The following is a 27,629-nucleotide window of genomic DNA, read 5'->3' as shown; positions in this document are numbered from 1 at the left end:
TAAATTCACCTGCAAAATTTATTTTGTTAGTTCTGAATATAAAATATGTAAACAAACTCCATCTGGAAGACAGTTCTATTACTGTAGCAAGTACTGAGTATGACCTCTGTGAGGGCATCATGTGCCTATGACCATGTGTAACCAACATGAGCTTCCTGCTAAGATGACAGTCACATGCAGCTCTTGGAAAGGAGAGGCACGGAAGGAAAAGGATTCTTATAGTACCCAGGGCTCCCTTCACAAAAGTATTCTTAGACCAGTCAGAGTGATTTCCCCACACCCCAAAAGGAAGAAAGATGCAGGCCAAAACTGGCCAAGGCTGTAAAATAAAATAACTAATATCGCAATAAGTTAAGCCATATGAAATTATGGTTTTGTAGGCCAAAATCAGTCAAATACCATCATTTTCATATGGTTCAACATATACCTATGACATTGTTACAGAAATCGAGAAAGGATTGTTTCTGGAAGTGATTTCAAAAGTGACACTTGGTAGTTAGGTTTTGATGAGCTATTCCCTCTAAATTATATCCATCACTTTTATAATGGAACTATGAAATATTTTGATGGCTATTTCAAACTACACAAAAGGAAAATAACTTCATTACAACAAAATCTCTTGTTTTCTAAGTCCTAAACTTCTTTAACTTCTGTACCTGAAAAAATTGCATGTATAATAGGTGGAATAGTATTTGTGTACATTGTAATGGCTGAAATGTGTGATACTTTATAGGAACTGCAGATATGGGGGGGCATTAAATAAGGAACCAACTGCCTTATAGGTGTGTGACCTTGGGCAAAGCTGCTGACCCTCTCTGGGCTTCAGTTTACATCCATGTAAAACAAAGAGAATCACCTGCTTCATGGAGCAACTTGTGATTATGACATGAACTGTAATAAAGTAAGGGAGAGAGGACTTCCCTGGCATTCCAGCGGTGAAGACTCCAAGCTTCCACTGCAGGAGGGAGCCCTCTGGATCCCTGGTTGGGGAACTAAGATCCCACATGCTGAGCTGTGGCCAAAAAAAAAAAAAAAAAAAAAGTAAGGGAGCGATCTTTACAATGATAAACTGTTATTAAAAGTTGGTTATTATATGTCAATAAAGTGTGATGCTATAGATGACTGATGCATTATATCTCTGGTTTGAAAGGAGCTTAAATAGATTGTTTCCAGTCCCCTCTTGCAGGGTAAGGAGAGAGCCACCTACAAAGACAGGCTTCTGCTAGATCCCAATTGCTGAATTGAACGAAATTCACCCTGAGGATGAATGGCGGGGCTTTTAACAGCTACACTCTTGTGGAGGCTGAGACCAGGCCACGGCTGGAGGTGCTTCACATTTCTGCCCTGGCCTGGAGAGGTCACACAGGGCAAGGGCCTCTTCCCAGACTCGAGCAACTTAGTCTCAAAACAGAGGTAGCACCGCCTACCTGGGTTTTCTGAAAGAATTAAACGCGATGATGGATTAAGAGCCAAGTACGGTGCGCAGCACAAAGTCATGGCTAAATTAAGTTTGTGGGAGATCGGTGTCCTGCAGGGCGGTAGACTCGAAAACCGAATAAAAGAACCTCTGGGGATGGGTGAGGGGCCGGTAGGGAGCTGGGTTTAGAGAGTTCGTGATGCCGTTCGTGATGTGTCGGTGTCTCACGGATGCAGGACGACCCGCCCCGGAGGGACCGCGTAAGCTTGGCGGCGTTGACCCCGGGATGTCGCACGCCCGCACCTGTGGGCCGGGGCCACTGGGGGTCAGCCCGCGGAGGGCTGGGGCCACTGCGGGGCTCTCCGGGCACCGTCTCTCCAGGTCGGTGGCTGCGCAGGGTCCGGGCCGGGCGCCGCGGCGGGACTATGGGGGCGGGAGGGGGCGCGCGCATCCCGGGCCCGCGTTCCAGGTTGACCTGGGCTCCCTCAGAGGCCGAGAGGCGCCGCCGAGAGTCCAGGTGCGCTGGGCGGCTTGGGCTGCAAACCAGGCACCGAGAACGCAGGGGGCGCTAATCCCACCCGGCTTCTTTCCAGCCTCTCTTCGGCCCCCGCCGTGCCCCTAGTCCACACCCTGGCCGCGTCCCCGCAGCCGCGCGGCTCGGCTGCTTTTCCCCCGGACTCCGCTCTCCTGTTCCGGAGGAGCCGAGAGGCGCTGAGCTCGGCGCCCTGGGCTCTGCTAGCCGCCGGGTGCGGGTTGCCACGGCAACGGGCCCAGCCCCCAGCACTCCGTTCCGCCTCACTTCTCCAGAAGCCCGGGGCAGAGCCCTGGGGCTGAGAGGAGGGATGAACGCAGGAGGCCGACCCACCGCACCCAGGGCTGTGTGTCCACCGCCCCCAGGCCCGACTTCTCCCGGAGGCACGGGGGAGCGGACAGCAGAGCGGGCGCCAGCCTGGCCCTCCCGGCGCAGGGACCTGGTCGCGCCCCTGCGCCTCGGGGTTGGTGGCCCGGTTTGGGGGACCGCGCTTGAGGCGCCTCCAAACGCAGGGATAGCGGGGTTGCCCGAACTCCAGAAAAAGGCCTAGCAAGAGAGGGTAACTGCAAGAAAGGGGTTAATCTAAAGGCAGCTCCGTTCTTTCTACGTTAAGCAAATAACCCCGCTGCTCTCTGGGTAAATCAGCCAACGTGGACCGAGTACTGTACCAGGTGCTGCTCGGAAACGCTTTCTACCGTCATCCTAGCCGTCTCTGCTTTCTCAGAACAAACTCTGGGGACTTACTGTGTCCCTCTGTACCCAGCTTTTCGGACGAAGAAGGTTAGAATAGTTAAACAGATCTTCTCTTTACCAGGCCATTCTGTTAGCATTTCCCTGCGACGTTTTTTGTATTTTCTTTTGTTTCTCAGCGGAATGGTGGTCGGTGGAGTTAGCGCATGCGTAGCGTTAGCGGGTACGATCAAATATTTTTCCAAAGTGACTGTGTCGTTTTACATTTCCACAAGCAGTGTATGAGGATTCCAGTTGTTCTGCACTCCTGCCAACGTTTGGCAGTCTGTCTTTTTCAATTTTAGCCTTCTGAGATGTGTGGTGGCATCTCACTGTGGAGTTTTCTTTAGGTTGAATCATATGAAATTGCTGAAAATTGACTTACAGAAATAGCAATGTTATACGATTGAACCAAATTTGCATTTCCCTGGTGAGTAATGATGTCAAACGCCTTTTCATGTGCTTATTAAACTATGAATATAATCCCTTCAGCGAAGTCTATGTTTCTGTTCAAGTCTTCATCCATTTTTAAATTGGGCAAAGCCTTTTTTTTCTCTCTGATTTGTGGTTTGTCTTTTCACTCTTATTGGTGTCTTATGGACTGAACTGTATTCTTCCAAAATTCATATTTTGAAGCCCTAACTCCCAGTACCTCAGATTGTGATCCTATTTGGAGATAGAGCCTTCAAAGAGGAAATTAAGTTAGAATAGGGTCATTGGGGTAGGCGCTAATCAAATATGACTGGTGTCCTTATATGAAGAGGAGATTGGAACACAGATACACATAAGAACAACCCCATCACAGAGGAGCGATGTGACCAGGACACAGCGAGAAGGCAGCCATCTGCAAGCCAAAAAGAGAGGCCTCGGAAGAAACCAAACCTGCTGACATATTTCAGACTTCTAACCTATAGAATTGTGAGAAAATTAATTTATTGTTTAAACCACCCAGTCTGTGGTATTGATAATCTGTTATGGCATCCTTCACAAACTGATACATGGTATAATAGCTACATGTGATCCCCCCCTAGTGGCCACATTGAATAATGTTATGAAATTCAAGCAATTCTTCCAGAGAGCATCTTATGCACAGCAAGCTGCACATATTTGACCCCTGTGTCAGTTCCTACTTAATTTGACGTTAGTGTTTTCTGCAGCAGCAAATAAACTGGCGTCACAGTCCAGAGAGATACTCAGTGCCTAAATAGACCAAGAGAGGAAACTTGGCATTCTCAGAACCTGGCAAAACAGTAGACACCTAAAATAATTAATAACCATTATAGTGTTATTAGCACCTTAATATGTAATTCAGAAACATATATAATGGTTGACATAGGCTATTCATGGTAGATAAATAATGTAAATGGTAACTTTCAAGGACATGAACAAGGAGGACAAATAGAAATTATAAAATAAAATGGCACAAGTAAAAATTTAAAATATGTGTAGTGATTCCCTTGCAACTTCCTGTGAATCTATAATTATTTAAAAATAAAAATTTAAAAATACCAATGGTCACAACAAATGGAAATGGGTCCAAACTCTCCAGCTAAAAGAATAAGAGTATCAACTTAGACTTTTTTAAAAAGGGGAAAAGAAAATATAAAAGTTTATGGAAAACATACCTCAAATATACAGAATGGTTGAAAGTAAAGGAGTAGAAAAAGGTAAACTAGGCAAATACAAACAAAGAAAAGCAGGTATTGCTCTGTTCATTTAGGGGGTTAAGAATTTAGGGCACAAATATCACTACAGATAAAGAGGACTAAAAGTTAATGATAAAAGTTAAATTCACCAAGAAGGTATAACAATTCAAATTTTCTTTGCCTTTAAGAACAAAGCCTTAAAACGTATAAAGGAAAATTTGTCACAACTACAGGAGAAATTGACAAATCCACCACTGAAGTGGCTATGATTTTACATGGCGGACACACATTAGAGACAATCATATTTCCGCTAGTATATTTACTCCTACTTTATATGATGAAATTCTATATACCCACATTTCATAGTGCTACACAAAAGTTAATGTGGGTTCCAGGTGCTCCATTATTGAAAAATTTAAGAACTAGTACACTAGACAGAAAGAGAAAGACAAATACCATATGATATCACTTATATGTGGAATCTAAAATAAGACACAAATGAACTTATCTACAAAACAGAAACAGACTCACAGACATAGAGAACAGACTTGTGGTTGCCAAGAGGGAGGGGAGATGGGGGAGGGATGGATTGTGAGTTTGGGGTTAGGGTATGCAAACTATTATATATAGAATGGATAAACAACAAGGTACTACTGTATAGGACAGGGAACTATATTCAATATCCTGAGATAAACCATAATGGAAAAGAATATATATATATCTGAATCACTTTGCTATACAGCAGAAATTAACACAACATTGTAAATCAACTATACTTCAATAAAAATAAAGAAATAAAACATCATACAGGTTCACTGTAAAAAAAACAAACTAGTGCACTAGAAATTGAAGCTTGATATTTCCCTACTCATTTAAAAAACATTTATTGAACAACTATTATGTTTAATACATCATGGAGCTTGTATGTTAAACGAGTCAGTTACTGTGCCTATTTAGTTTAGCCATTTAATAGAAATACAAAAGTTGGAGTCTCACAGAGATTTATAGAGTAAACTGCCCTGAAGGTCCTCCCTCTCAACACTCCCTCCCTCTCTCTCTCCCTCTCAATTAAGTCTGCATCTCCTTCTTAAAGAAATGTGCTTGACAGTATGAGCAACAGTGGTTTCCGAAACTGTGATATGCCTTTAGTATATTGTTTTTTTTAATTAAGAAAATACTATAGCAAGTACAAATACTGCCCCACGAACTCATCTGTGCAAAGCAATTTAATTTCTATGAAAAGGCTCCCTTTCGCCAAGGGGTAGAAACAGTTTGGGTCCCCTTTTTCTCTCCACCGCTTTCCGGTGGATTCCATCTACATTCCAGGGATGTCTGTAGCACTAAGGCGGGGGAGGAAGGGCATGTGGTCTGGATCACCCCGCGCTGGCATCAGCTGCCAGGTCCTCCCTTATTCCCTTCTGGTCTTCAGTCATTGCCCCGCCAAGGTCACGCCTGACACTTGCCTCATTTCCAGCCACAGGGCTCTTCAGGTCGGTCTTGCCCTTGGCTGACTTTCGTGTCCTTGGTTACAGAATGGTATTCTGGTGCTCCCACACCACACAGGGGCAGGAGGAATGTAATGGATTTTTCTAGGGTCCTTGACCCGAGCAGGCTAAACTGCAGGTGCCTGGGATTTGTTCTCCTGCTCCCTTTCATGCTGGATGAACTCTGCAAGGCTGTCTCTGACTGTGTCCTAAACCACCACCCAGCCATGTCTCCCTGGCTTCTCACAGCCACCCCGGGCTGGGGAGAGTACAGGGCCCCGTCTCCTCAAGACCCAAACGAACACATCACTCCTTGCTTTCTCTCTAACTCTCTTCCTTTCACCGCAGGTTTGGGAAAACTTGAGGTAATCTTTGGAAGGATGTGCTGAGCAGGAAGTTCTGCTTTGCCTCAGGTATTCTACCAAATCTCCTGTGTAGACGTGAATTCTTTCTCTTCCTTTGGAAATTCGAATGCCAAGAATAGACTCTTTATTTTCTTTGCTTTCTGAATGTTTTCTTTTTCTGAGGCCATGACACAGAATGGCTACCTAACAGAAAAAGGAAGGGTCATGGGATAAAAGCAAGCATATGGGGGAAAAGACTTCCTATATTAAAATAGCAACATATTGTTATTCAACAGTACAAATGAGCAAAAATGGCCTCTTGGATAACATTTATTAAACATTGATTTAAATAATAACAGGAATAAAGCAAGTATTTAAAAAAAGCAGTTCTAGGATAAGGAAACACTAAATACTGGGGAAGCCAGTTCAAAATGTACAACACTTAGAAAACCAGTCAAGACAACTCCAGGTGAGTATTGGTTTTATTCATAGAGGCTGTAGTTCAGTGAAATCAGAAGCCCGTAAATCATGAAGGGTGGATGGTTATGATCAGAAGACTTTATTACACATCCATAAAAATAAGCTTGACTGTATTACAGAAGACTGAAAATGCTTACTGGGGTCGTGGATAAAGTAAAGAGGGGGTACTAAGATTGGGTGGGAGAGAAGAGGTTATGGGTCTCTTTAGGAAGGGGGTGTCCAACTCTGTGAGTGGGGGACAGGCTGCAGGGGCTGAAAGCTTGCAGGCTCCTCCCACCAGCAACAGCTGAGCCAACTTCTCCAGCGAGGAGGGACTTCTGGGAGAAGAAATCCCTCTGACCATCTTTTTGATGATTCAGGGGCTCCTCTGCCCCAGAAATCACCTCCTTTAAGTAATAATGCCTAAGATCCTTCTAACAAAACTTTTGTGTCCTAAGCATTCCTAAAATAAAAATACAAGTTCTGACTCAGGTAGCACATTGAAAGTCACTCACCTGGACGTACAACCACAGCCCTACTTGGACCCTTGTCTCACCACCTTGGAACACCCTTATAGGCAGCACAAGTATGTCTGTTCCTGCCGTGTGAGCTTCTCTAGGGCAACACTCTTACCTTTCTGATTTTTGTATCACCAGTGCCCAACAGTGTTTGGTGTCTAGAGTAGGCATGCAATAATGCTTGTTGAAAGATGAAAAGGAAATGAATGAATGAATGAATGGTGAGTGAATGGTTCAGATCATTTCTATTTTGATGGATAAAGGAAGGAGGAGAGTGGATACCCAAGGGAGTTGATCACTAAAGGGTAAGCAGTTTCTGCAATGAACAAATAGGTTAAAAAGAAGACACATTTTGTAGTTGCATAATTTTCTTGGCATGAGCTAAGTAGGAGCTGGTAGTTGGAGTGTTTTGCATGAATACACATGATTTCTGAAGGCATGTGAGGTGTGTGTGCACTTTAATAAGGGCTTTACTATTAAGACGCTTTCTTATAAAGAATTTGTTAATTAAAGTATCGTTCTAATTAATTAAGCTACCCCGAGCGAGAACTGTGGAGAAATATAGCATTTGTTTTGTTTGGTCTTTTGGAAACGATGCATTAATGAATGAAAATGAATGAGTCTACTTCAATCTTTGACTGAAATTCAGCAATTCATGTATGGTCTTATATGATCAAAAAATAAATTTTCAGAATTCATTCCTCTTTGTTTAAGGCCGGAGTTTACCACATGAACAAATAGTAATAGTGTGTTCTACTTCCTTGCAGTTTTAGAGATACACCTACACACAGGCAGTGCATTAGCCCCACCATCACCAAGTCCTTAAGTGTTTTTTTTTGTTTGTTTTTTTAAATTTCTTGTGCCTTTTTCTCTTTAGCAGCTCCCGTTCTCTAGTCCCAATTTGGTAAAAAGAGACTAATTCTTTAAAAGCTGCCACTAAAATCCAAAAAACCGCTCAATACCCTACTCTCATTTCTACATAGCCCTCCCCCCACCCCACCCCAGTCTCCAGGACACCATGCCACATTTGAAAGCAGAGTTTTCTCTCTTATCTCAGATGCCTTGTCCATCCTCAGGCTGGCAGAAAGCCACGAAGTACCGGGATTGGCAGGCAGACGCATGTTCTACTGAGCGCCATTTTCACCCCTGCCTGTGTAAGTGATACCCAGATCTTGTGATCACAGGCAGCTCATGCTCCTGGGGGCATCTGAGGCCTCTCCTTTCTGAGAAAGCCCATGGAGGGAGAGGACAGTGTGCAGATGTCCATGGAAAACCTCTTGTCAAGGATTCCAGCTACAGCTCCTCTGACGTGACAGGATAATTGGACAGAAGCCAAGGAGAGATATGATATCTCCCACTTAGGAAATACTAAAAATTCTGATTGGTAAAATTAAGGGTAACAAAGATGATAAAACTTCCTGAATTAATATAAGTTAATATTTAACTTAAATGTCTGTTTAAAAAAATCTTCTTGTGATGTTTTAATAATTGAACAGCTCGACAGTAAAAATAAATCCAGGCATATAGGCAGACAAAACTTTTTTTTTTTTTTTTTTTTGGCCACATCTCACAAGTTGTGGGATCTTAGTTCCCCAACCAGGGATTGAACCTGGGCCCCAGCAGTGAACGCACGGAGTCCTAACCACTGGACCACCAGGGAATTCCCAACTTTTTGAGTTTTAAGTGGTTGTGGACTTTTCTGTTTATGCTGAATCCTTGACCTTCTGCCTGCTCTGACCTTGGTAAATTTGCACTTTGCTAGCTTTCATACAGCTCACCTGGATTTCTGAACTCCAGTCTTCTCCAACCTCAGATAAACACGTACCCTTTGTGGTCCTGGCACCCAGCTAAGTGACCTCAGCTCTACTGAAGCCTCCAAACCCAGAGTGACACAAAGCTGCAGCTCACTCAATGCCTAACATGATGTCTGTCTGCATTCAACAGCAAGCTTGTGAAAAAAGTGAATAAACTTTGTCCAGTGTACAAAGGAACATTAACAAACATGGCAAGAGAATTGGATAGTGTAAAGAGTTTAGAGCAATCATTCTAGGGGAAGGAACAGCTGTATTTGAAAACCTGTATGATTATATGAACTGTCTAGAAAAAATGTTAAGGAAAATCAAAGCTCATAGTAATATATTTTCTTAAAAAAAACTCCACAAATTAATTGCAATCAATTCCTAGGACTAGATAGCATATATCTCCCCCACCCCAGGTGTCTATTAAAAAGAGGCAAATACAGTCAAGGATTCGACCTTCTCTTACTTAACATCCCGGTCACCCAGCTACTCCAATGGGAAGGGTAACAGCACTGACCCTCAGAAAGCCACCAGCTGCCTGAGAACATTCCGCCCAGAGTATGTGCTGAGATTCCATTGAGAGCAGAGTGGAACATTAAGCCCTTAAGGGATTTAAAAAAAAAAAAAAAAAAAAGGTATCCTGTATCCTATAAGGTCTTTGGGGCTAGGTATCATGGGGTTACAGGCTGACCCAATAGAAAAACAGCACACACACACACAACTTGCTAAAATAAGTATTCACCTAGTGGCCCCCTGCACTCAGCCTGTCCTGGTGGCGCTGAGTGCCCGACACAGAAACATGTGATAGCAGAATGAAGGACTGAACGATTGAATGGTGAGAAGAGGGGATTCGGCAGGTTGCCAAATTCGATGAAGCAACCACAGCATCAAGTGACGTTAGTGTATTTATTTTGGCGGATCTTATGTGTGAACGCACACAACTCTTTAGAGGCCCACATCCAGGCAGGGAGCTCTGGTGAGGGACACAGTTACAAGGAAGAAGAAGAAAAAGTAGCATTTCAGGCCTTGGCCAGGGACGGGTCGCGTGCAGGCCCGAGGCTAAAGCGAGCTGGGCTGGAGGCTGCAGGTCCTGTGTCTGCGTCCAGGTAAGGCCCGGGACTAAGCCTCCTTGTGCTATAAATACAGCGGCCCACATGCTGCACAGACACGGTGTTCCCTCTGCTCGCGGGACAGATAACATGAATTCGCCCTTTAAACGTCCCAAGTAACGGCACAGTCCCCGGCCCACCCCCTGCCTCCCGGAAGCGCCTTCGCCCCCTTTGCCCTCTGCAGAGGAGGGGGCCGGCCGGGGGGGGGTCCACGCACCTGCCCAGCCAATGCGCGGGGCGCGCACGGCCCCGGGGTCCCTACTTCTCTCGCGAGAGGCTGGGCGGGGCATATAAGGCGGGCTGAGGGGCGGAACGACCGGCCCCTTCGCGTCGCGCAGGGACAGAGCCGGGGACTCTGTGCCTGGTCAGGCGAAGAGAGCGAGAGCGCGGCTCCCGGAGGCGGTGTGCGCCCGGCTGTCACCATGAGCGACCAGGCTTGGAGCTTCCTGAAGGACTTCCTGGCTGGCGGCGTCGCCGCTGCCATCTCCAAGACCGCGGTTGCCCCCATCGAGAGGGTCAAACTGCTGCTGCAGGTGAAGACCGAGCGGGCGCGGGCGCGGCGAGCTGGGCGCGGGGCGGGGCGCGCGGGGCCCGGGCGAGCTGCGGGGCGAGGGGAAGCGGGGCGCCGCCGAAAATCCGCTCTAGGCCTGGGCCCGGCGCGCGGCCTGCGAGGAGGGGAAGGTGCCCTCTGCTCAGAGACAGGTCCAGCGTCAGTCAGTAGCGGGTTCCTGGTGTCGGGTGGCGCCGCGCGTGCGAGTGTCTATATATGGAAACCCACCCGGAGTAGGTTGCAGCCAGCCAGATCCTGCTCCGGGGACAGCGCGGGCACTCAGGCTTCTTGGGTCGGCCTCACCTCTTGATTTTCAGAGTCCCTTGCACCCTCTTACCTGCATCCACCTTTTACAATAAAAACATCAAAATAATTGTTATTACTCGACATTATTACGATGTCTCATGCGCTGTGCTATAGGCTGACATATCTATTATTCGTTCATCTTTGTATGACCTCTGTAAGGTAGATATTATTTTTCCCCACTTCGCACATAAAGAAACAGGTTTTGAGAGACTAAGAAACAATTTTCAGAATAAACTTAGATCGCTTTACTCATCCTGTCCCCAAATCTTTTCCTCCCCAGCCTGGTCTCTGAATGGCTTGTCCTCATCATCCCATGTATCCTTTTTTTTTCACTTGCCCAAAAGGCAAGGGTCCCTCCAATGAGGAATTGGGCGTTCTCAATTTGGAAGTCAAAATGATCAGTAACAAGAAAAACCCCAACAAATTGCCCACGGCAACAAACCCCTCAATAATTAATTACTTGGATAATCCGCTTGAAAAATTTCAGGCTTGAATGCCTAGTGGATTCCTTCTCCTGCTGTTAGAACATCTACTACTCAGAGATCCTGGTCTCCAGGGAGACTAGAGAGAGACTGAGGAATTCTCATCTCCTGCCGATCATGTCTGTCAAATCAGAGCAGGTGTCCTTTGGGGCAAGGATCTTTAATCATTTCTATCTCCCAGTAAGCCCCTAGTATAGTTCTGGCACCTAGGAAAAAAATGCAACAAATAAATGACTCCCTTTATGTAATCAAATCATCCTTTCTGTTTATTTGGAGCAGAAACTTTTCTCTCAAATGCCCTGATAATTGAGGCAAAATTGGGTTTGGGGGGCGTATTATCCAAGTAGCTAACACATTTACTCAATAATCATTAGATTTCCCCATACTTTTTTTTCTTAATATTTATTTATTTATTTATTTATTTTTTGGCTGTGTTGGGTCTTCGTTTCTGTGCGAGGGCTTTCTCTAGTTGCGGCGAGCGGAGGCCACTCTTCATCGTGGTGCGCGGGCCTCTCTTGTTGCAGAGCACAAGCTCCAGACGCGCAGGCTCAGTAGTTGTGGCTCATGGGCCTAGTTGCTCCACGGTATGTGGGATCTTCCCAGACCAGGGCTCGAACCCGTGTCGCCTGCACTGGCAGGCAGATTGTCAACCACTGCGCCACCAGGGAAGCCCTCCCCATACTTTTTAAACAAGGAAATCCAGGAAGTGCAAACCTTGTTCTCCTGTCATCTTTCCTTCTCTCTGCCCTGCCTGTCCTCCACCATCCTCCTCCTCCTCCCCTCCACAGGTCCAGCATGCCAGCAAACAGATCAGTGCTGAGAAGCAATACAAAGGGATCATTGATTGCGTGGTGAGAATCCCCAAGGAGCAGGGCGTTCTCTCCTTCTGGAGGGGTAACCTGGCCAACGTGATCCGTTACTTCCCCACCCAAGCTCTCAACTTCGCCTTCAAGGACAAGTACAAGCAGATCTTCCTGGGGGGCGTGGACCGCCATAAGCAGTTCTGGCGCTACTTTGCGGGTAACCTGGCTTCCGGTGGGGCAGCTGGGGCCACCTCTCTCTGCTTTGTCTACCCGCTGGACTTTGCTAGGACCAGATTGGCCGCCGACGTGGGCAAGGGTGCTGCCCAGCGTGAGTTCACTGGTCTGGGCAACTGTCTCACCAAGATCTTCAAGTCTGATGGCCTGAGGGGTCTCTACCAGGGTTTCAACGTCTCTGTGCAGGGCATCATTATCTACAGAGCCGCCTACTTTGGAGTCTATGATACGGCCAAGGGTGAGAGAAGGGCATCGGGGGTGCAGAGTGGGGAGGAGGAGGGTGTGTGCAGAGAGGATCCTGAGGGATCTCTAATTGATAAAGGACTTTGTATTTGTTAATCTTGTTTGCCCCTTGTCCCTGGCCTAAACTGAGGCTTCTCAGTGAGGAGGTGTTGAGGCGTGGATCAATAGCTGGGGGATTCTCCTTGTCCTCTACTGAAATAAACTGGCCCTGAGTTATTCAGCGAGGACGGACGAAGGGGGAGCCCAGCTCCCTCTATCAGTTACCAAGTTTAACTTGGAGCCACTTCAACATGCCCTGTGCACCGGGCACAGCTCTGGCTTTGCGGATCCAGGGAGGGTGCCACCAACTTTTGTCGGCTGCCTGGTTACTCACGAGGCACCCCACGAAGGGCGGACTCTTCTGGAAGGGTAGGGCATGGAGTTGGAGGTGTGGTGGCCTGTTCTCCATCCCCACCTGCTTTTTGCTCAGCTGCTCAGAGGAATCATGTCATGGTCATTTGGTTTCTTGGCTCTGCCCACAGGGATGTTGCCTGACCCCAAGAATGTGCACATTATCGTGAGCTGGATGATTGCCCAGACTGTGACGGCGGTCGCAGGGCTGGTGTCCTACCCCTTTGACACTGTCCGCCGTAGGATGATGATGCAGTCTGGTCGGAAAGGGGGTAAGCCTGAGACCTCTCAGAATCTTATTTTTTTGCTCAAGGAGAATACCAGTCAGTGCTCTTTACAGCCTTCACTATTCTAAGTTGTTAAAATTGTGCTAAGAATTTAGGAAAGAAAGATGATAATGAATCCTCCCCAACATTCTCAACTATTCCTTTAAAAAAAGATTTTTTATTTTTATCAAAGAAACGATAAGAACACCAAAAATGGGATATTTAGAAGTGAACTTAACTAGGTATCTAGCATCATAGAGGCCTTAGGCCCTTTTCCCTTAGAGCCTGGGTGCAGAAACAAGGGGAAAGAATTGAAGTAGGCAGCTAGTTTATTTAAAAATACTTCTTCTCTTATCTAGTTATTACAAGTATTATTGGGGAGGGTGATTTAGCTGGGGGAGACATGGCCTGAAGCAGTCCGTTGCGATAGGAGAAGTTTTGGCTTCCATAGGTTGAAACATATGAAATTGCCATGTTTACAGTAAAAAACATCGAATGTTGGCAGTTTCTTATGGTTCAACCTAATAATTGCGTCTCTTATTTTAACCTTAGGCAGTATAATCTGAGATTAGGCCTTAGTTTTCTCATCCATAACAAAGGGGACCACCCAGCTTAATACTTCCGCTGTACCCAGCTCCCTTCCTGTTTCACTGTTTGACTTCTGTGAATTAGCTGGTTCATCGCCCCAGTTCTTCAGTTGATCTTGAGTTGAGCTGAAGTAGGAATCACCAGAGACCCCCCCTCAGCAGTTATGCAAGGGGAGGGGACGTCCTGTTGAATGTGCATAGAGCTGGGCGGAAGGCTCAAAGTGACCTTTATAACACTGGTGACAGTGTGGGCAGATGTCTTTTGGAGGAAAAGTCTCTTTCCCCCAGAATTATGGAGCCCTTACCAGCATTTGTTTCCACAGCGGATATTATGTACTCTGGGACAGTGGACTGCTGGAGGAAGATTGCAAAAGACGAAGGACCCAAGGCTTTCTTCAAAGGCGCCTGGTCCAACGTGTTGAGAGGCATGGGCGGTGCTTTTGTATTGGTATTGTATGATGAGATCAAAAAGTATGTCTGATGTAATTAAAACTCAAGTTCATTGGTTCCAAATCCATCGTGTGGTTTAATAGACTCTTCCTAAGGGAAGTAAAAAGAAAGATCTGGGATGAAACCAGATTGAAAGGAATACCTCAGGAAAAAAAAAAAAGGCTTCATTGAGTGTTCATTAAACCACAAATGTATTTTGTATTTATTTTACATTTAAATTCCCACAGCAAATAGAAAATAACTTATCATACTTATATAATTAACTGAAGATACAATAATGAATAACTGAATGTGAAATGTCAGTGAAGACCACTTAATGCATGCTATTTTACTGAATTCTTATTAACTGCCAAATGGATTAAAATCATAAGACCATCAATCTTATTTTCTAGCATGACTCATTTATAACTCCGTGGCCAAGCTTCTAAATGTCAGATATTATACTGTGTATCATGTGAGCACCTACAGGGCTTAAGGTTCTGGTTTTCAAACTGAAATAGGTTATGCCGTCTCTCTTCACCTTACTCCTGCGATGCTGCTCTAGACTCTTAGTGGTAACACGGATCGTAGCTTCTATAATCTTACCTTATTTTATGCACTTTCATACTGTCTTCAGGAATTCTGACGTTCCACTAAAAGCTTTAAATCACAGTTTCAAGAGCTTTGCGTGATTAGGAAGTGCTCTGTATTAGTGCCTTTAGAGAACTGTGATACTTGGAATTTTATGACAGGTAGACAGTATTCTTTGAAAATCAGTTAGCAAGCTGGTATTTAATGCCTATTAGGTCCTGTGGAAGATACAAAAAGGCAGGAGCCTATTCTGAAAAAGCTTAAGTGGGGTTAGGAGAGAGGAGTGACATGGCATTGTTAAATAATGTAACGTTTAATACAGTGAATCCTGGCTGAGTAGGACTAGGAGCCGGGAGATGAACTGGGGGAAGTGGTAGAAGGTGGGCCTTGAAAGAAAATAACTCGATTTAAATACATGGGTATAGAAAGTATCTGCCAGCACTTCTTTTCTGCAACAATTTATCAAGACCTAGAGGAAAAGTCAGTTTTGGATTTGACTCTCATAAACCTGTTTGCAAGAGGAAAGTAAGCATTATTGGTCCAGAAGAATACGCAGTTCATATGGTCCTTGCTTGTTGGGAGTGACCTGGAGGAAACAAGTCCCTACCTGCTGGCGAAGCCTGGAGGGCAGGCACATGTCTTTTATGGTTCTCCTGACAGGTGGTTGAGGGGCGTCTCGGTACCCTCTGTTTTATTGTTTTTGTTTTTGGCTACGGGACCTTAGTTCCCTGACAAGGGATTGAACCCAGGCCATGGCAGTGAAAGCGCAGCGTCCTGACCGCTGGACTGCCGGGGAAGTCCCGGTACCCTCTGTTCTTTACCCTTCTTCCCAGTCTATTCTCCTTACTCCCGCCTCCCCGATAAAAAATCGGCTGCCTCATTTCACTCTAGTAACTAAGGTCTGTGTTTGGCCACCTCCAAGGTTACATCCTTCCTAATCTAGCAGTTGTCTCTGCCTCTGGAAAAGGCCAGAGAGCTAAAAAGAAAGTCTCTTAAGGCCATCTCAAGGCCAGGCTACAAATGCTGTTTGTTAGGCGCCTTCTGGATACCTTGTCCTCATTGGCTTTCCAATGCTAAGGATGATAGAAACGGCCCAAATTCTGTTGCTGATGGAGAGAAAAGAAAAGCAGGGCAGGCTAGGAGGACAAATACTTTTGTGAAGTATATCTCAAAGTAAGGGCAGCCCTTTGAGTATTTTCAAGCCTAAGAGTGAGCCGGGGGTGCGGGATGTGGGGTATGAGAAGCAGGTGGGCAGTGTGGGCAGTGAGCGAACAGCAGGCCCTCCCTGGCAGGAGCGGGAAGTGGAGAAGGGGACTGAGCATTTATTAGTGTCACTGTCCCCCTTCTGCACGTGACCCAGATGTTGGCCTCCCCCATCCCCGCGAGTGTTACCCCTGAGGCATCGGGAGCGGAGATTTGTATAAGGAGCCTTGTGGAATCAGTCCTCAGCCCAGCTCCTGAGCGCACCCAGAACCCCCAGACCCCTCAGCCTCGACAGGCAGTACCTCCCCTTACCATCCTAGCTCTGCAGTCTTCTCACCGTGCAGAGCTGTCAGGCTTGAAGGTCTGGAGGGTTGAGAAGTGTTTAAAGTAACAACTGGGAATGGAGTGTCCCGCCCCCAGGGATTCCTCACTAGCCCTCTTTCCTGCAAAGCTCTCTCCCTAAATGCACCCCTTCTCTTACCAGCACCCCCAATAAGCCCTTTTCATTTTTTATGGATAGTCTCCCTAAAAGCCTCACCTATGGGTATCTTCTGTCTTTTTAGCCACCATATTTTGTATTTTGAGTGTATGGGAAAAAGTATGGAGGCTGACAGAGAAGAAGGCAGCTCATAAGGGTGTAACTTTGAAAGAAGGCTCGCCTCCATGGTTTGTGTTTAAACCTCAATTAACTGAATAATGGCTTCCATTCTGTTTTACTTTGTGTAGAATATGGACCATAGACTGTGCTGAGGCAAAATTTAAAAACACCTACAGCGTGCAACGCAAACTCAGGACGGTGATCATCATTTTCACTGCCTTGTGCCTGGGACATGGGTGGTGTTTAATACGTGTTTGTTGAATGCAAGAATGAATGAGGAAAAGGTGCATCTGAAAAAAACACAGAGAACCTGGGGAGTATTTGGGGAAAGTCGAGTCCTCCAGTTGGGTGGGATCTTGAACACGCAGAGGGTAGTAAGTGGACAACCACGTTGGGGTCATGCATTGACCCCAATATAATGTTATGGATGAAAATTGATGGCTGCCTTAAATTCAAATTTCAAGTCCTTAAATACAATTTTACAAAATCTATCATGCCATAAACTCCTTTCATTTTTCTGCTTCTCTTGAATATCAGTTTTTATCAGTGCATGAAAAAGTACACTTGGTCCTCATTTGCAGATTCCATATTTGCAAATTAGACTCCTCTCTAAAATTTATTTCTAACCCCTGTGTGTTCATTCCTGGACATGAACAGAGCAATGAAAAACTTGCTTGACACGTGCCTTCCCAGCTGAGGTCAAAGTAGTCCATGACCTTCGTGTTTCCGCTCTGCTCCCATTCTGAAAACGGGGCCTTTCGTGACCTATGCAGTGACATGTTTTTCACCTTTTTGTGCTTTCTGTTGGTGATTTCATCGTTTAAAGTGGCCCCAAAGCGTAGTGATGACGTGATGTCCAGGGTTTCTAAGTGCTGGAAGGCTGTGCTGTGCCTTACGGAGGAGATAAGTGTGTTAGATGAGCTTCCTTCAGGCATGAGTGCTGTTGGCCATGAGTTTAATGTTAATGGATCAACCATTTATATTAAATATGTGGCTTTAAACACAAACACACGTAAAACAAGGTTATGTATTGGTTGGTTGACAAAAATATGACCAGAAGCTCAAAGGAACCTAACCTGTATTTCCCTTAGGAGCAGTGAACCAGTATTTGCTAATTCAGTGCTCCTGCTAACACTATAGGACATGACTACCACAAATAATGAGAATCTACTGTTTTATAATTGTTAATGTACAGTGTGTGTATTAATGTTACCTATGTCTCATAAGACATTTTGTAGAATATAATTTTTCTGTATTCTATTCATTTTTAATTCTTGTAGCCCTTTACTAGAGCATCTTTAAACATTTTATTGTAGTTCAGTTTCCCTATTTCTTGCAATTTCTTGCAAATATCGATGAGCCAGATATTACTGAGTGACACTCTGTGGTCTCACATGTGCCTGGATGCTGTGGCAGATCCAAAAGCATGATGGGGTCTCTGCTCTCAGGGATTTTCTCTTGCTTTATTTGGGATGTAAAACACAGACTAAAGTCAATACCTGAGACCATATGACTTAAGTACCAAACCACATGATATATAATCTAAAGTGAGTGCTTCCTAAGCTTTCTCTAGCTAAAAGCCTATTTTAGTAATCCAGATACGATGTGATAAAGGTGTGGATTAGAGGGACGGCAGTGAAAGTGAGGAATGTGTTACATTTTGAAGAATGACAGGACATAATTCAGACACTGAAGAAAAATGTTAATCAACAAGAATGCTGAGCTGTAATGTTTGAGAAAAAATGACACTACCCTGATGGCAACAGAAGTTAGGAGGCAGCACTTGGGAAAGTCAGTGACTTCAGTTTTGGATATAAGGATTCTGAAGTAACTGAAAACATCTAAAAGGGATCCTAAAAGTAAAGAACTATGTAAAAGTAAAGGAAAGAAGACTAGATAGAAATTTGGAAACTATCTTAAATGTAGCATTTTTTGTAAACAGTCCTTAAGAATCAATAAAATGAGTAAGTATAAAAACAACAGAGGGACTTCCCTGGTGGCGTGGTGGTTAAGAATCTGCCTACCAATGCAGGGGCCACGGGTTCAAGCCCTGGTCCGGGAATATCCTACATGCCTCAGAGCAACTAAGCCTGTGTACCACAAATACTGAGCCTGTGCTCTAGAGCCCGTGAGCCACAACTACTGAGCCCGCATGCTGCAACTACTGAAGTCTGCGCGCCTAGAGCTCGTGCTCCGCAACAAGAGAAACCACAGCAATAAGAAGACCGCGCACCTCAACAAAGAGTGGCCCCCACTCGCCGCAACTAGAGAAAGCCTGCACGCAGCAAGACCCAACACAGCCAAAAATCAATCAATCAATAAAATTTTAAAAAAACACAAAAAACAACAACAGAGAAGATGACCGAGATGGCCTTGAAGAAGAGTCACCACCATTAGGGGTTAGACAGGTGCTAGTCCCAGTCATCAGGCAAAACCCAGAGAAAGAATTGAGGTAACCCATGTGGCATCAAAGTAAAGTAGAGGATTATTTCAAAGAGGGTCAATAATAGCAAATGCCCCAGAGAGGTTAGAAAAGAAGGAGGTAGAGAGAAAGGTCTTGGGATTTGGCAAGGAGGGAGCCATCAGTGACCTGAACAGATTCAGTATGGTGCTGATGAGGTAAGGCAGCATTTTTAAGAGGTTATGGAGGGAGTGGGGAGTGGGGCAGAAGGGGGACAACACATATTCACCCCACACACGGCTGAGCACACGCCAAAGCAGCACGTCAGGCACTGGAGCCAAAGTTAACGCCAGACTGACCCAGTCCCTGTCACTGAGGAGGAGTCTTAACAGAGGAAAGAAGAATGTAAATAAGTAACTGCAGTAACTTAGAGACTACAAGTGCCACAACAGAGGGTTGGTAAGAGAGAAATACCAAGTGATGGGTTATTGGGTGAATGTGGCAGGCCTGCAGCGAGATGTCAGAGGAGAGTACACACCCTTGGGCTTCTGGAATCCAGTGGACCAGGGGAGACAGGTGGCAGCCAAGGTGGAAGGACCCGTGTGTACAAAGAATTCTCACACAGCATTCTCAATTTAGTACAAAGAAATAAAGAAATAAAAACAGGATAGTAGCCAGAGGGTCGGTTAGACAAAGGGAATTTTTGCCCACAGATTTGGAAGATGGGCTCATTTGAAGCCCCATGACTAAGAGGACAGAGAAAGGTAAGAATAAAGGGAATGGTAAGCATGGACACAATTGTTTTAGCTTATCCATCAGTCCTTTCATACCATCATGTGAATACCTACACTGTGCTAGACCCAGAGAACATACAATTCCAGTAAAACATGATGTCTGCCCTTAGGGAATTTATAGTCTGGGGGGAGGCTGAGCTTAAGGAAGGCTGAAAAGGGTCTGTGGGTGTGATGAGAAGTGAGGCTAAATAATGAAGCGCTTAGTGGGCTCTTCTGAAGGACTTCCATTTTTCTACAAGTCTCTCGAGAGCCGTTGAACTTTTACAGCAAGGAAGTGACGTGATCAAGTTTCCGCTTCAGCACTTTGGCAGCAGCGTGGAGAAGGGATTGGGGGCAAGGAGACAGCAATGGAGGTGAGAATCGATTACCTGGAATCAAAGCGGTAACAGCAGGACGACGTGAGGACCTGCAGTGGGTTTAAAAGGGGTAGAGAGTGAGCACGGGGGAAGAGGCTGGGGTTATTCCCAGGACTCAGTCACTGGTGGGAACCAGACGAACGGGGATCATGGCCACCACCACCCTCAGCCCTGGGGGTCTGAGGGGGGGATGAGAAAATGGGGCTGCTTCATCTGACAGCTGCCCAGACCCCTCCAGGCTCAAGACTAACACAACTCATTTGGCAGTTTCACTGTAACATCGAAGAATCCTCTCTCAAAGCAGAGTGTATTTATGATTCATAAAGGATTTCCATACTGGCAGACCAGGTAGTGCCAACCAATGGTCTCTCTGAAAACGACTAGAAAAAGGGTTCAAACTATTTAAAATAAAAATTTGCTTGAAGGCAGCGGGGAACTAACAGGGCATGGGAAATTGGGGCTAAGATTTGGGGGAAGACATCCTGAGAAGAGTCTGCTGTTTGGGGTCCATTTCCCCAGGAGGTGGGAGGTCTCTGAAAGTCGTGGAAATGTGGCTGGAAGGCTGAGAACTAGAAAGCGATTCTGAGAGCCTCTCAGGGAGGGAAGCGGGGCCCGCCCAGGGAGGGAAGCCCTGGGAGCCCTCCTGCAGCAGGAAGAGGGAACCGGAGACCGGCTGGCCCCTGCAGTCACTGACGCCAGCCTTCAGACCATCTCGTCCCTTTAGCTGGATTAGGGCGATTTGAGATTGTGAGCACCCCTGCTGCCTGCCAGAAGCAAAAGTAAATCTCGTCTGCAAGAAAATATCATCCAGAGCAAGGGTCAACAAACTTTTTCTCTGAAGGACAAGGTAGTAAATATTTCAGGCTGTGTCGGTCAGATGGTCTTTGACACAGCACAATTCTGCCCTATTGCAAAAGCAGCCCTGGATAAGACAAATGAACCCAGCGTGGCTGGTCCATAAAACTTCATGTACAGACACTGAAATGTGAATTCCGTATAATATTCACACGTCACAAAATATTCTTTTGACTTAAAAAAACATTTAAAAAGGTAAAAGCCACGAAAATGGGCTCTGGGCTGCTGAATTTGGCTAATGTGCTGTAACTCGCTGAACCCTGATCTAGAGCTTCAAGTTTTTCCTACAATTTTTCATATAAACTAAACCAAAACCACAAATATAACTTTAAAACACCCTATAAAAATATATTCTAAAGGGCCATGGTGTAAAAAGTGGAAATCAGAAGGGCAACTCAAAAATATTTTGAACTTGAAAATAAAAATACCATGTTATCAAAACTTGTGGGAAACAGCTAAAGCTATGCTAAGAAGAAATTTATAGCCTTTGATGCATCTATTGGAAAAGAAGGGCTGAAATCAGTGAACTATACATCCATTCCAAGAAGTTTAAAAAATAACAGCAAATTAAACCCAAAGAATAAAGCTGGAAGTAAATAAAGTAACAATTAATGAAAAAAGAGACAAACAGTGCCAGGTGAACTGCATATCTAAGTGTGAAAGGCAACACTTTTAAAAGATAACTGAGCAGCATTTTTCCATGTCCTCGGGTAAATGAAAATGTATAAAACCCAACATTTTAAAAAGTACTAATCATGCAAGAAGAGACTGACAAACTGGACTAAACTAAAATTAAGAATTTCTGTTCAGAGACACCATTTATAGTGAAAAGGCAAGCCAGACTGGGAGAAAGTTTTTGTAACATGACTCCACTGGGATTGATCATATCCAGAACACATAACTGCTCCTATAACAAGAAAAAGACATCCAACCAACAGAAAAACGGGCCAAAAGCTTGAAAAGGTACCTTACAAAAGATATCCCAGTGGCCAATGTTCAATCTTATTAGCCAGAGTAATGCAGTTAAAAAAAAAAAAAAAAAAATCACAAGATGGGGACTTCCCCAGCAGTCCAGTGGTTGACTCTGCCTTCCAATGCAGGGGGTGCGGGTTTGATCCCTGGTCGGGGAACTAAGATCCCACATGCTGAGGGGTGCGGCCAAAAATTGAAAAAAAAAAGAAAAATCACGAGATACCATTACATACCCACCCAAATGGTTAAACCTTAAAAACGACTGACACTAAATATGAGTAAGGATATGGAGCAACAGGAACTAACACACTTCTGCCAGAGAGTAAACTGGTACATTCACTCTGGGAAACTCTGGCACTGTCTATCGAATATGTAGACTCTGTTCAGCAACTCCACTCCTAAGCATAGGCCCAACCAAAATGCACGCGCAGGTCAAGGCACATCTACAGAAATCTTCGTATTGGCATTATTTATCATAGTCAAAACCTGGAAACCACTTGAAATGTCCATCAGCCACAGACTGGATAAATGGATCGTGGTATAGTCATACATTAGAATACTACACAGAAATGAGCACCAACGAATTACAGCCACAGGCGACGACGTGGAAGAATCTCACAATCATAAGTACATTCAGCAAAAGCATTGAGACACGAAAGAATATAATTCCATTCGTATGACATTCAACAACAGGCAAAACCGCACAATGGTGTTAAAAGTTAAGCCGGTGGTTAAAAGTTAAGCCGGTGGTTACCTTCTGGCAGGCAGAGAGGATGGTAACAGGGAGGGATCCCCATGGGATCTCATGAGTTCGCCCCACAGGCCCACTGAATTCAGGTGGTGGAAATCACAGCCCAAGAGGTGCAGACAAATGACTCAAGAGAAGTGGTCAATAAATGGATTCCAGACAGCACTGGACAAGACACAGAGAGGCTTGCCAGCCTATTTATCTGCTCCATGAAGACTTGTTAGAAAAGTAAAAATGCTAAAGAAGCCCAAGTTTGAACTGGGAAAACTCATGGAGCTTCAAGGTGAAGGGAGCAATTCTGGACAAGCCTGGGGATGAGGGAGGTGAAAGAGCTGGTGGAGATGAACCACCAGTCCAAGAATCTGTTTAAAACTCAGACTCTGAATGGTGACAAATAAAAAAACTCATTTGTGAAAAAAAAAGTCGGGGGGGGGGGTGCAGATCTTGTGAGTTCTTGGCAATATTCTAACTCTTGATCTGGTTAGTGGTGACCCAGGGGTTTGCTCTGTGACAACATGAGTTGTACATTTGTTTTGTGCCCCTTTCTGTATTTCTGTAATACTTAAACAGCTATCAACAAAATCTGTGGAATGTCATTTTCTTGTGGATATTCACCTAAAAGACCACATTCCTCTCACATTCCCCGAAATATAATTTAAAATGAAATCTTCTCAGATTAACAGTAGAATTAGGTTTTTCTAGTTTGTATACCTAACTACATGGGAAGCAGATATATTTGCTTAATTTTGGATATTTTCTTCATGAAACATAAAGATTCTCCTAATGAAATAAAGAAACCAAAGCATACTCAAAACTTGGAGATCAGCTATAATCCCCAAATATATGAAATAAATGTAACGTGATTTTTGGTGAAGACTATCTTTGTAATATACATACTCTAAGAATTTCAAACCTTAGTTTTTAATCATTTTTTTGGTGACTAGCCAAATTCTTTTACTATAATAGTGGATACAAAATTAGGTTCATAGGAAAAAAACCCCGTGTCTCATTAAATTATAGTAAAATAATGACATGTTACCTTGTAAATTTTACTTTGTAAAGCAGTAAAACCTTAAAAATATCTAGAACAAACAGTGCAATTTACCTGAACTTACAAACTGGATTCTGAAATAGAGACACAGAACATTAAGATTGTATTATGGTGGCTCCAGAAATATCTCTAAGTGGACTAAAAAACAGACACCAGAATTTTAGAACCAAACAAAATTTTCTGCTATAATGTAATCTTATTTGCTATAAGCATCCTTTAACTTCCTAGTTGAGAGCTCAAATATACAGCAGAACTACTCAGTGATTTACTCCAAAGGTATTGTTATTTAACCCTCATCAAAAAAATTCCGAAACTAATGTTTTAGCAGCAAGTTTTAAAAAGAGTATTTCTTATCATTCATAATACATATATTACATATGAAATGTTGATGTGAACTTTTTAAAAAACACTGCTTCAAGCTTTAAAAGAGTGTCTGTTGTAGCATCATAACAATTTTACAGGACAAATTAGATGATGTGGTTTGAAGAGATGAGGATCAAGAATGTAATTTCTTTTTTTAAATTTCTTTTATTTATTTTTGGCTGCGTTGGGTCTTCGTTGCTGTGCGTAGGCTTTCTCTAGTTGATGTAAGCAGGGGCTACTCTTCGTTGTGGTGCACGGGCTTCTCATTGCGGTGGCTTCTCTCGTTGCGGAGCATGGGCTCTAGGCACGTGGGCTTCAGAAGTTGTGGCACGTGGGCTCAGTAGTTGTGGCACACGGGCTTAGTTGCTCCGCAGCAGGTGGGATATTCCCGGACCGGGGCTCGAACCCATGTCTCGTGCACTGGCAGGTGGATTTGTAACCACTGCACCACCAGGAAGGCCCAAGAATGTAATTTTTTTTTAAATTAATTAATTTATTTATTTTTGGCTGTGTTGGGTCTTCGTTTCTGTGCAAGGGCTTTCTCCAGTTGTGGCGAGCGGGGGCCACTCTTCATCGCGGTGCGTGGGCCTCTCACTGTCGCGACCTCTCCCGTTGCGGAGCACAGGCTCCAGATGCGCAGGCTCAGTAGTTGTAGCTCACGGGCCTAGCCGCTCCGCGGCATGTGGGATCTTCCCGGACCGGGACACGAAACCATGTTCCCTGCATTGGCAGGTGGATTCCTAACCACTGCGCCACCAGGGAAGCCCAAGAATGTAATTTTAAGCAAACACTTTGCCACATAAACGTCATACTTTCAAAGATATAAATATTAATATCCTCTTTCCAATTTCATTCTCGCTAATTCTTAGTCATGTAAGGCACATAAAAGTTATTATTCTAATTTTTTTTTTTTTTTTTTTAAAGTGAGTTTATTTATTTATTTTTTAATTAATTAATTTATTTTATTTATGACTGCGTCGGGTCTTCGTTTCTCTGCGAGGGCTTTCTCTAGTTGTGGCAAGCGGGGGCCACTCTTCATCGCGGTGCGCGGGCCTCTCACTATCGCGGCCTCTCTTGTTGCGGAGCACAGGCTCCAGACACGCAGGCTCAGTAATTGTGGCTCACGGGCCCAGTTGCTCCGCGGCACGTGGGATCCTCCCAGACCAGGGCTCGAACCCCTGTCCCCTGCATTGGCAGGCAGATTCTCAACCACTGCGCCACCAGGGAAGCCCTATTCTAATTTTTAAAATGGGAAAAAGAGAGTGCATTTGAGAGACAGACATAGGATCAAAACTCAGTTATGTTTCATTCTTTTCTTTCTTTCTTCACTGTGCCAAGCTAGTTCTTCATGCCTAAAACACATTACAGTGGACTGGAAAATTAAAAAAGGATGTTGATTTTTAAGTTTCTTACTATCTTTATTCATAGAAATAAAGTATTCATGAGCATTAAGCACATTTTCTAGGATGGTTTACAATCATTTATAGGTTTAGACTTTGGCATTTAAAATATTAAACATTTTATGAATTTAGTTACTAAAATAGAATAACTTAAACTTGTGTCCCCAGCTTTATATTGGTCATAATCCTTTTCACACTGTACAGTACTTGAATTTGAAGTACACAATCATATCCATCCCAATGACCTCTTTTTAAAGTTATCTAGGACATTTTGGACATTTGGGTTAACAAGCTGAAAACCACTGCATTACACTACATTTATAAGCAAACAAGAAAAATTTTATTCAGAGTAGTAGCTAAGAAAGCAGCTTTTTATGGAGATTGAAAAAAGGAAGTAGGGGAAGTATGAGATAATTGCTATCCCTTAGGAAATAACTTTAATAGTTCAAAATCTTTCATAGAATCTTATTAAAAAGGATGTAACATCAGTTTAACATTTGACAGATATGAAAATAACTCTCAATAAGAACCTTGCCTAGTAATTGTAGACCTTGGATTAGTATAATTTCTAGTTGCACGTGTAAATCTTCGAAATATATATCTTAGGTACAAGTGAACCAAATGTAAAGTAGTGCTAGAGGATCCTTCACTTTTTTTATGTTCTTGAAAATGAAAATAGTATACTTACAATTCCTTCATAAAAATACCCCTTAAATCATGACATCTTAAAAGTACCTTGACTTATATCAGAGAATATCACATTTTTCAACTCCTATCCCTCTATTTATACTTATCATATAAACGAATCATGACAACAGAATTGTAAATTCCACTTTGAAAAGATGAATATTGTTGCTCTTCCTGAATTTTAATTCAAGTTGAACCCCTGTTATCAGAAATACTTAGATGAACCTCCCCTGTTAACGCAGTAAAAACTAAAGGCATTATATTAGTATCTAAAATCAAAATACAAAGAAAAAAAAATTTTTAATGATCAAAAATAAAATAAAAGTACAGCTTTACCTATAAAATTATAATTGTATCCTGACATATGGTAGCAAAGACCATACAAAATGTATTCAGAAACTAATGCTATTACATAAAAGGTTTCATACTTTTATTTCTCTAACAGCTTAAAAATCAATTTAAAAAAATTGGCTAACTCACTATTGAGCAGATATTCAAATGCTGAATTTTAAATTCAACATTATCGTATTGCTCCTTAAAGATAGGTTGTTATACAAACATTAAAAGTGCAATAAGTTAAAAAACAAAACAAAAACCTTGGTTTAGTATAGCTAAAATTTATATATAAAGCAGAGCACTAAGTGATGTAAAAATCTGTTCACCAGGGCTTCCCAGGTGGCGCAGTGGTTGAGAGTCTGCCTGCCAATGCAGGGAACACGGGTTCGAGCCCTGGTCTGGGAAGATCCCACATGCCGCGGAGCGGCTGGGCCTGTGAGCCACAATTACTGAGCCTGCGCGTCTGGAGCCTGTGCTCCACAAGAGAGGCCGTGATAGTGAGAGGCCCGCGCACCGCGATGAAGAGTGGCCCCCGCTTGCCACAACTAGAGAAAGTCCTCGCACAGAAACGAAGACCCAACACAGCCATAAATAAATTAAAAAATTAAAAAAAAAAAAATCTGTTCACCAGAACAGAATATCAGATAGCAGCGAACGAACACTGTAAGCTCAAAGAAAGCAGCAGAAAAATCTCACAGTCAGCTTGTGTTCACATAAATTTTTTAACCCTATTCTTCCCACGTTTCACATGCCCTATCGTAAACAAAATCTATCAATACAAACTAAGACCAAGAAATTCTGAATTGATGTTGAGTAAAATGCAGTTTGGCTTACTGCCAAAGGTATTAAGAAAAGTAAGTTCGGCATGCACGCTATAGAGCTTGAGTTAACCCAGAAAAACAAAGAACAAATCTTACTGTGGTTACAGATCAAAAATTCACACTAAG

At 43.8% G+C, this 27,629-nt stretch overlaps 1 protein-coding gene across 1 annotated transcript; it reads left to right on the top strand.

Annotated features, from left to right (window-relative positions):
* The first annotated feature begins 10,349 nt into the window (after positions 1-10,349).
* On the top strand, positions 10,350-14,732 carry SLC25A4 (solute carrier family 25 member 4). Its single transcript, XM_007177872.3, has 4 exons — positions 10,350-10,570; positions 12,164-12,650; positions 13,177-13,317; positions 14,222-14,732. The coding sequence occupies exons 1-4, from the start codon at positions 10,460-10,462 to the stop codon at positions 14,377-14,379; spliced, it is 897 nt and encodes a 298-aa protein (XP_007177934.1). The 5' UTR covers positions 10,350-10,459; the 3' UTR covers positions 14,380-14,732.
* Positions 14,733-27,629: the final 12,897 nt, after the last annotated feature.

This window comes from Balaenoptera acutorostrata, chromosome 21 (assembly GCF_949987535.1).
Source record: "Balaenoptera acutorostrata chromosome 21, mBalAcu1.1, whole genome shotgun sequence".
Taxonomy (NCBI): domain Eukaryota; kingdom Metazoa; phylum Chordata; class Mammalia; order Artiodactyla; family Balaenopteridae; genus Balaenoptera; species Balaenoptera acutorostrata.
Note: the sequence above shows the minus strand (reverse complement) of the source record. Positions and strands in the feature narration are given on the sequence as shown.

Bases quoted from the DNA above. Each gene is read 5' to 3' on its own strand.
- SLC25A4 (XM_007177872.3), top strand. From the start codon at position 10,460: ATGAGCGACCAGGCTTGGAGCTTCCTGAAGGACTTCCTGGCTGGCGGC. The intron at 12,651-13,176 runs GTGAGAGAAGGG...CTCTGCCCACAG, and splicing joins AGTCTATGATACGGCCAAGG to GGATGTTGCCTGACCCCAAG. The intron at 13,318-14,221 runs GTAAGCCTGAGA...TTGTTTCCACAG, and splicing joins GCAGTCTGGTCGGAAAGGGG to CGGATATTATGTACTCTGGG.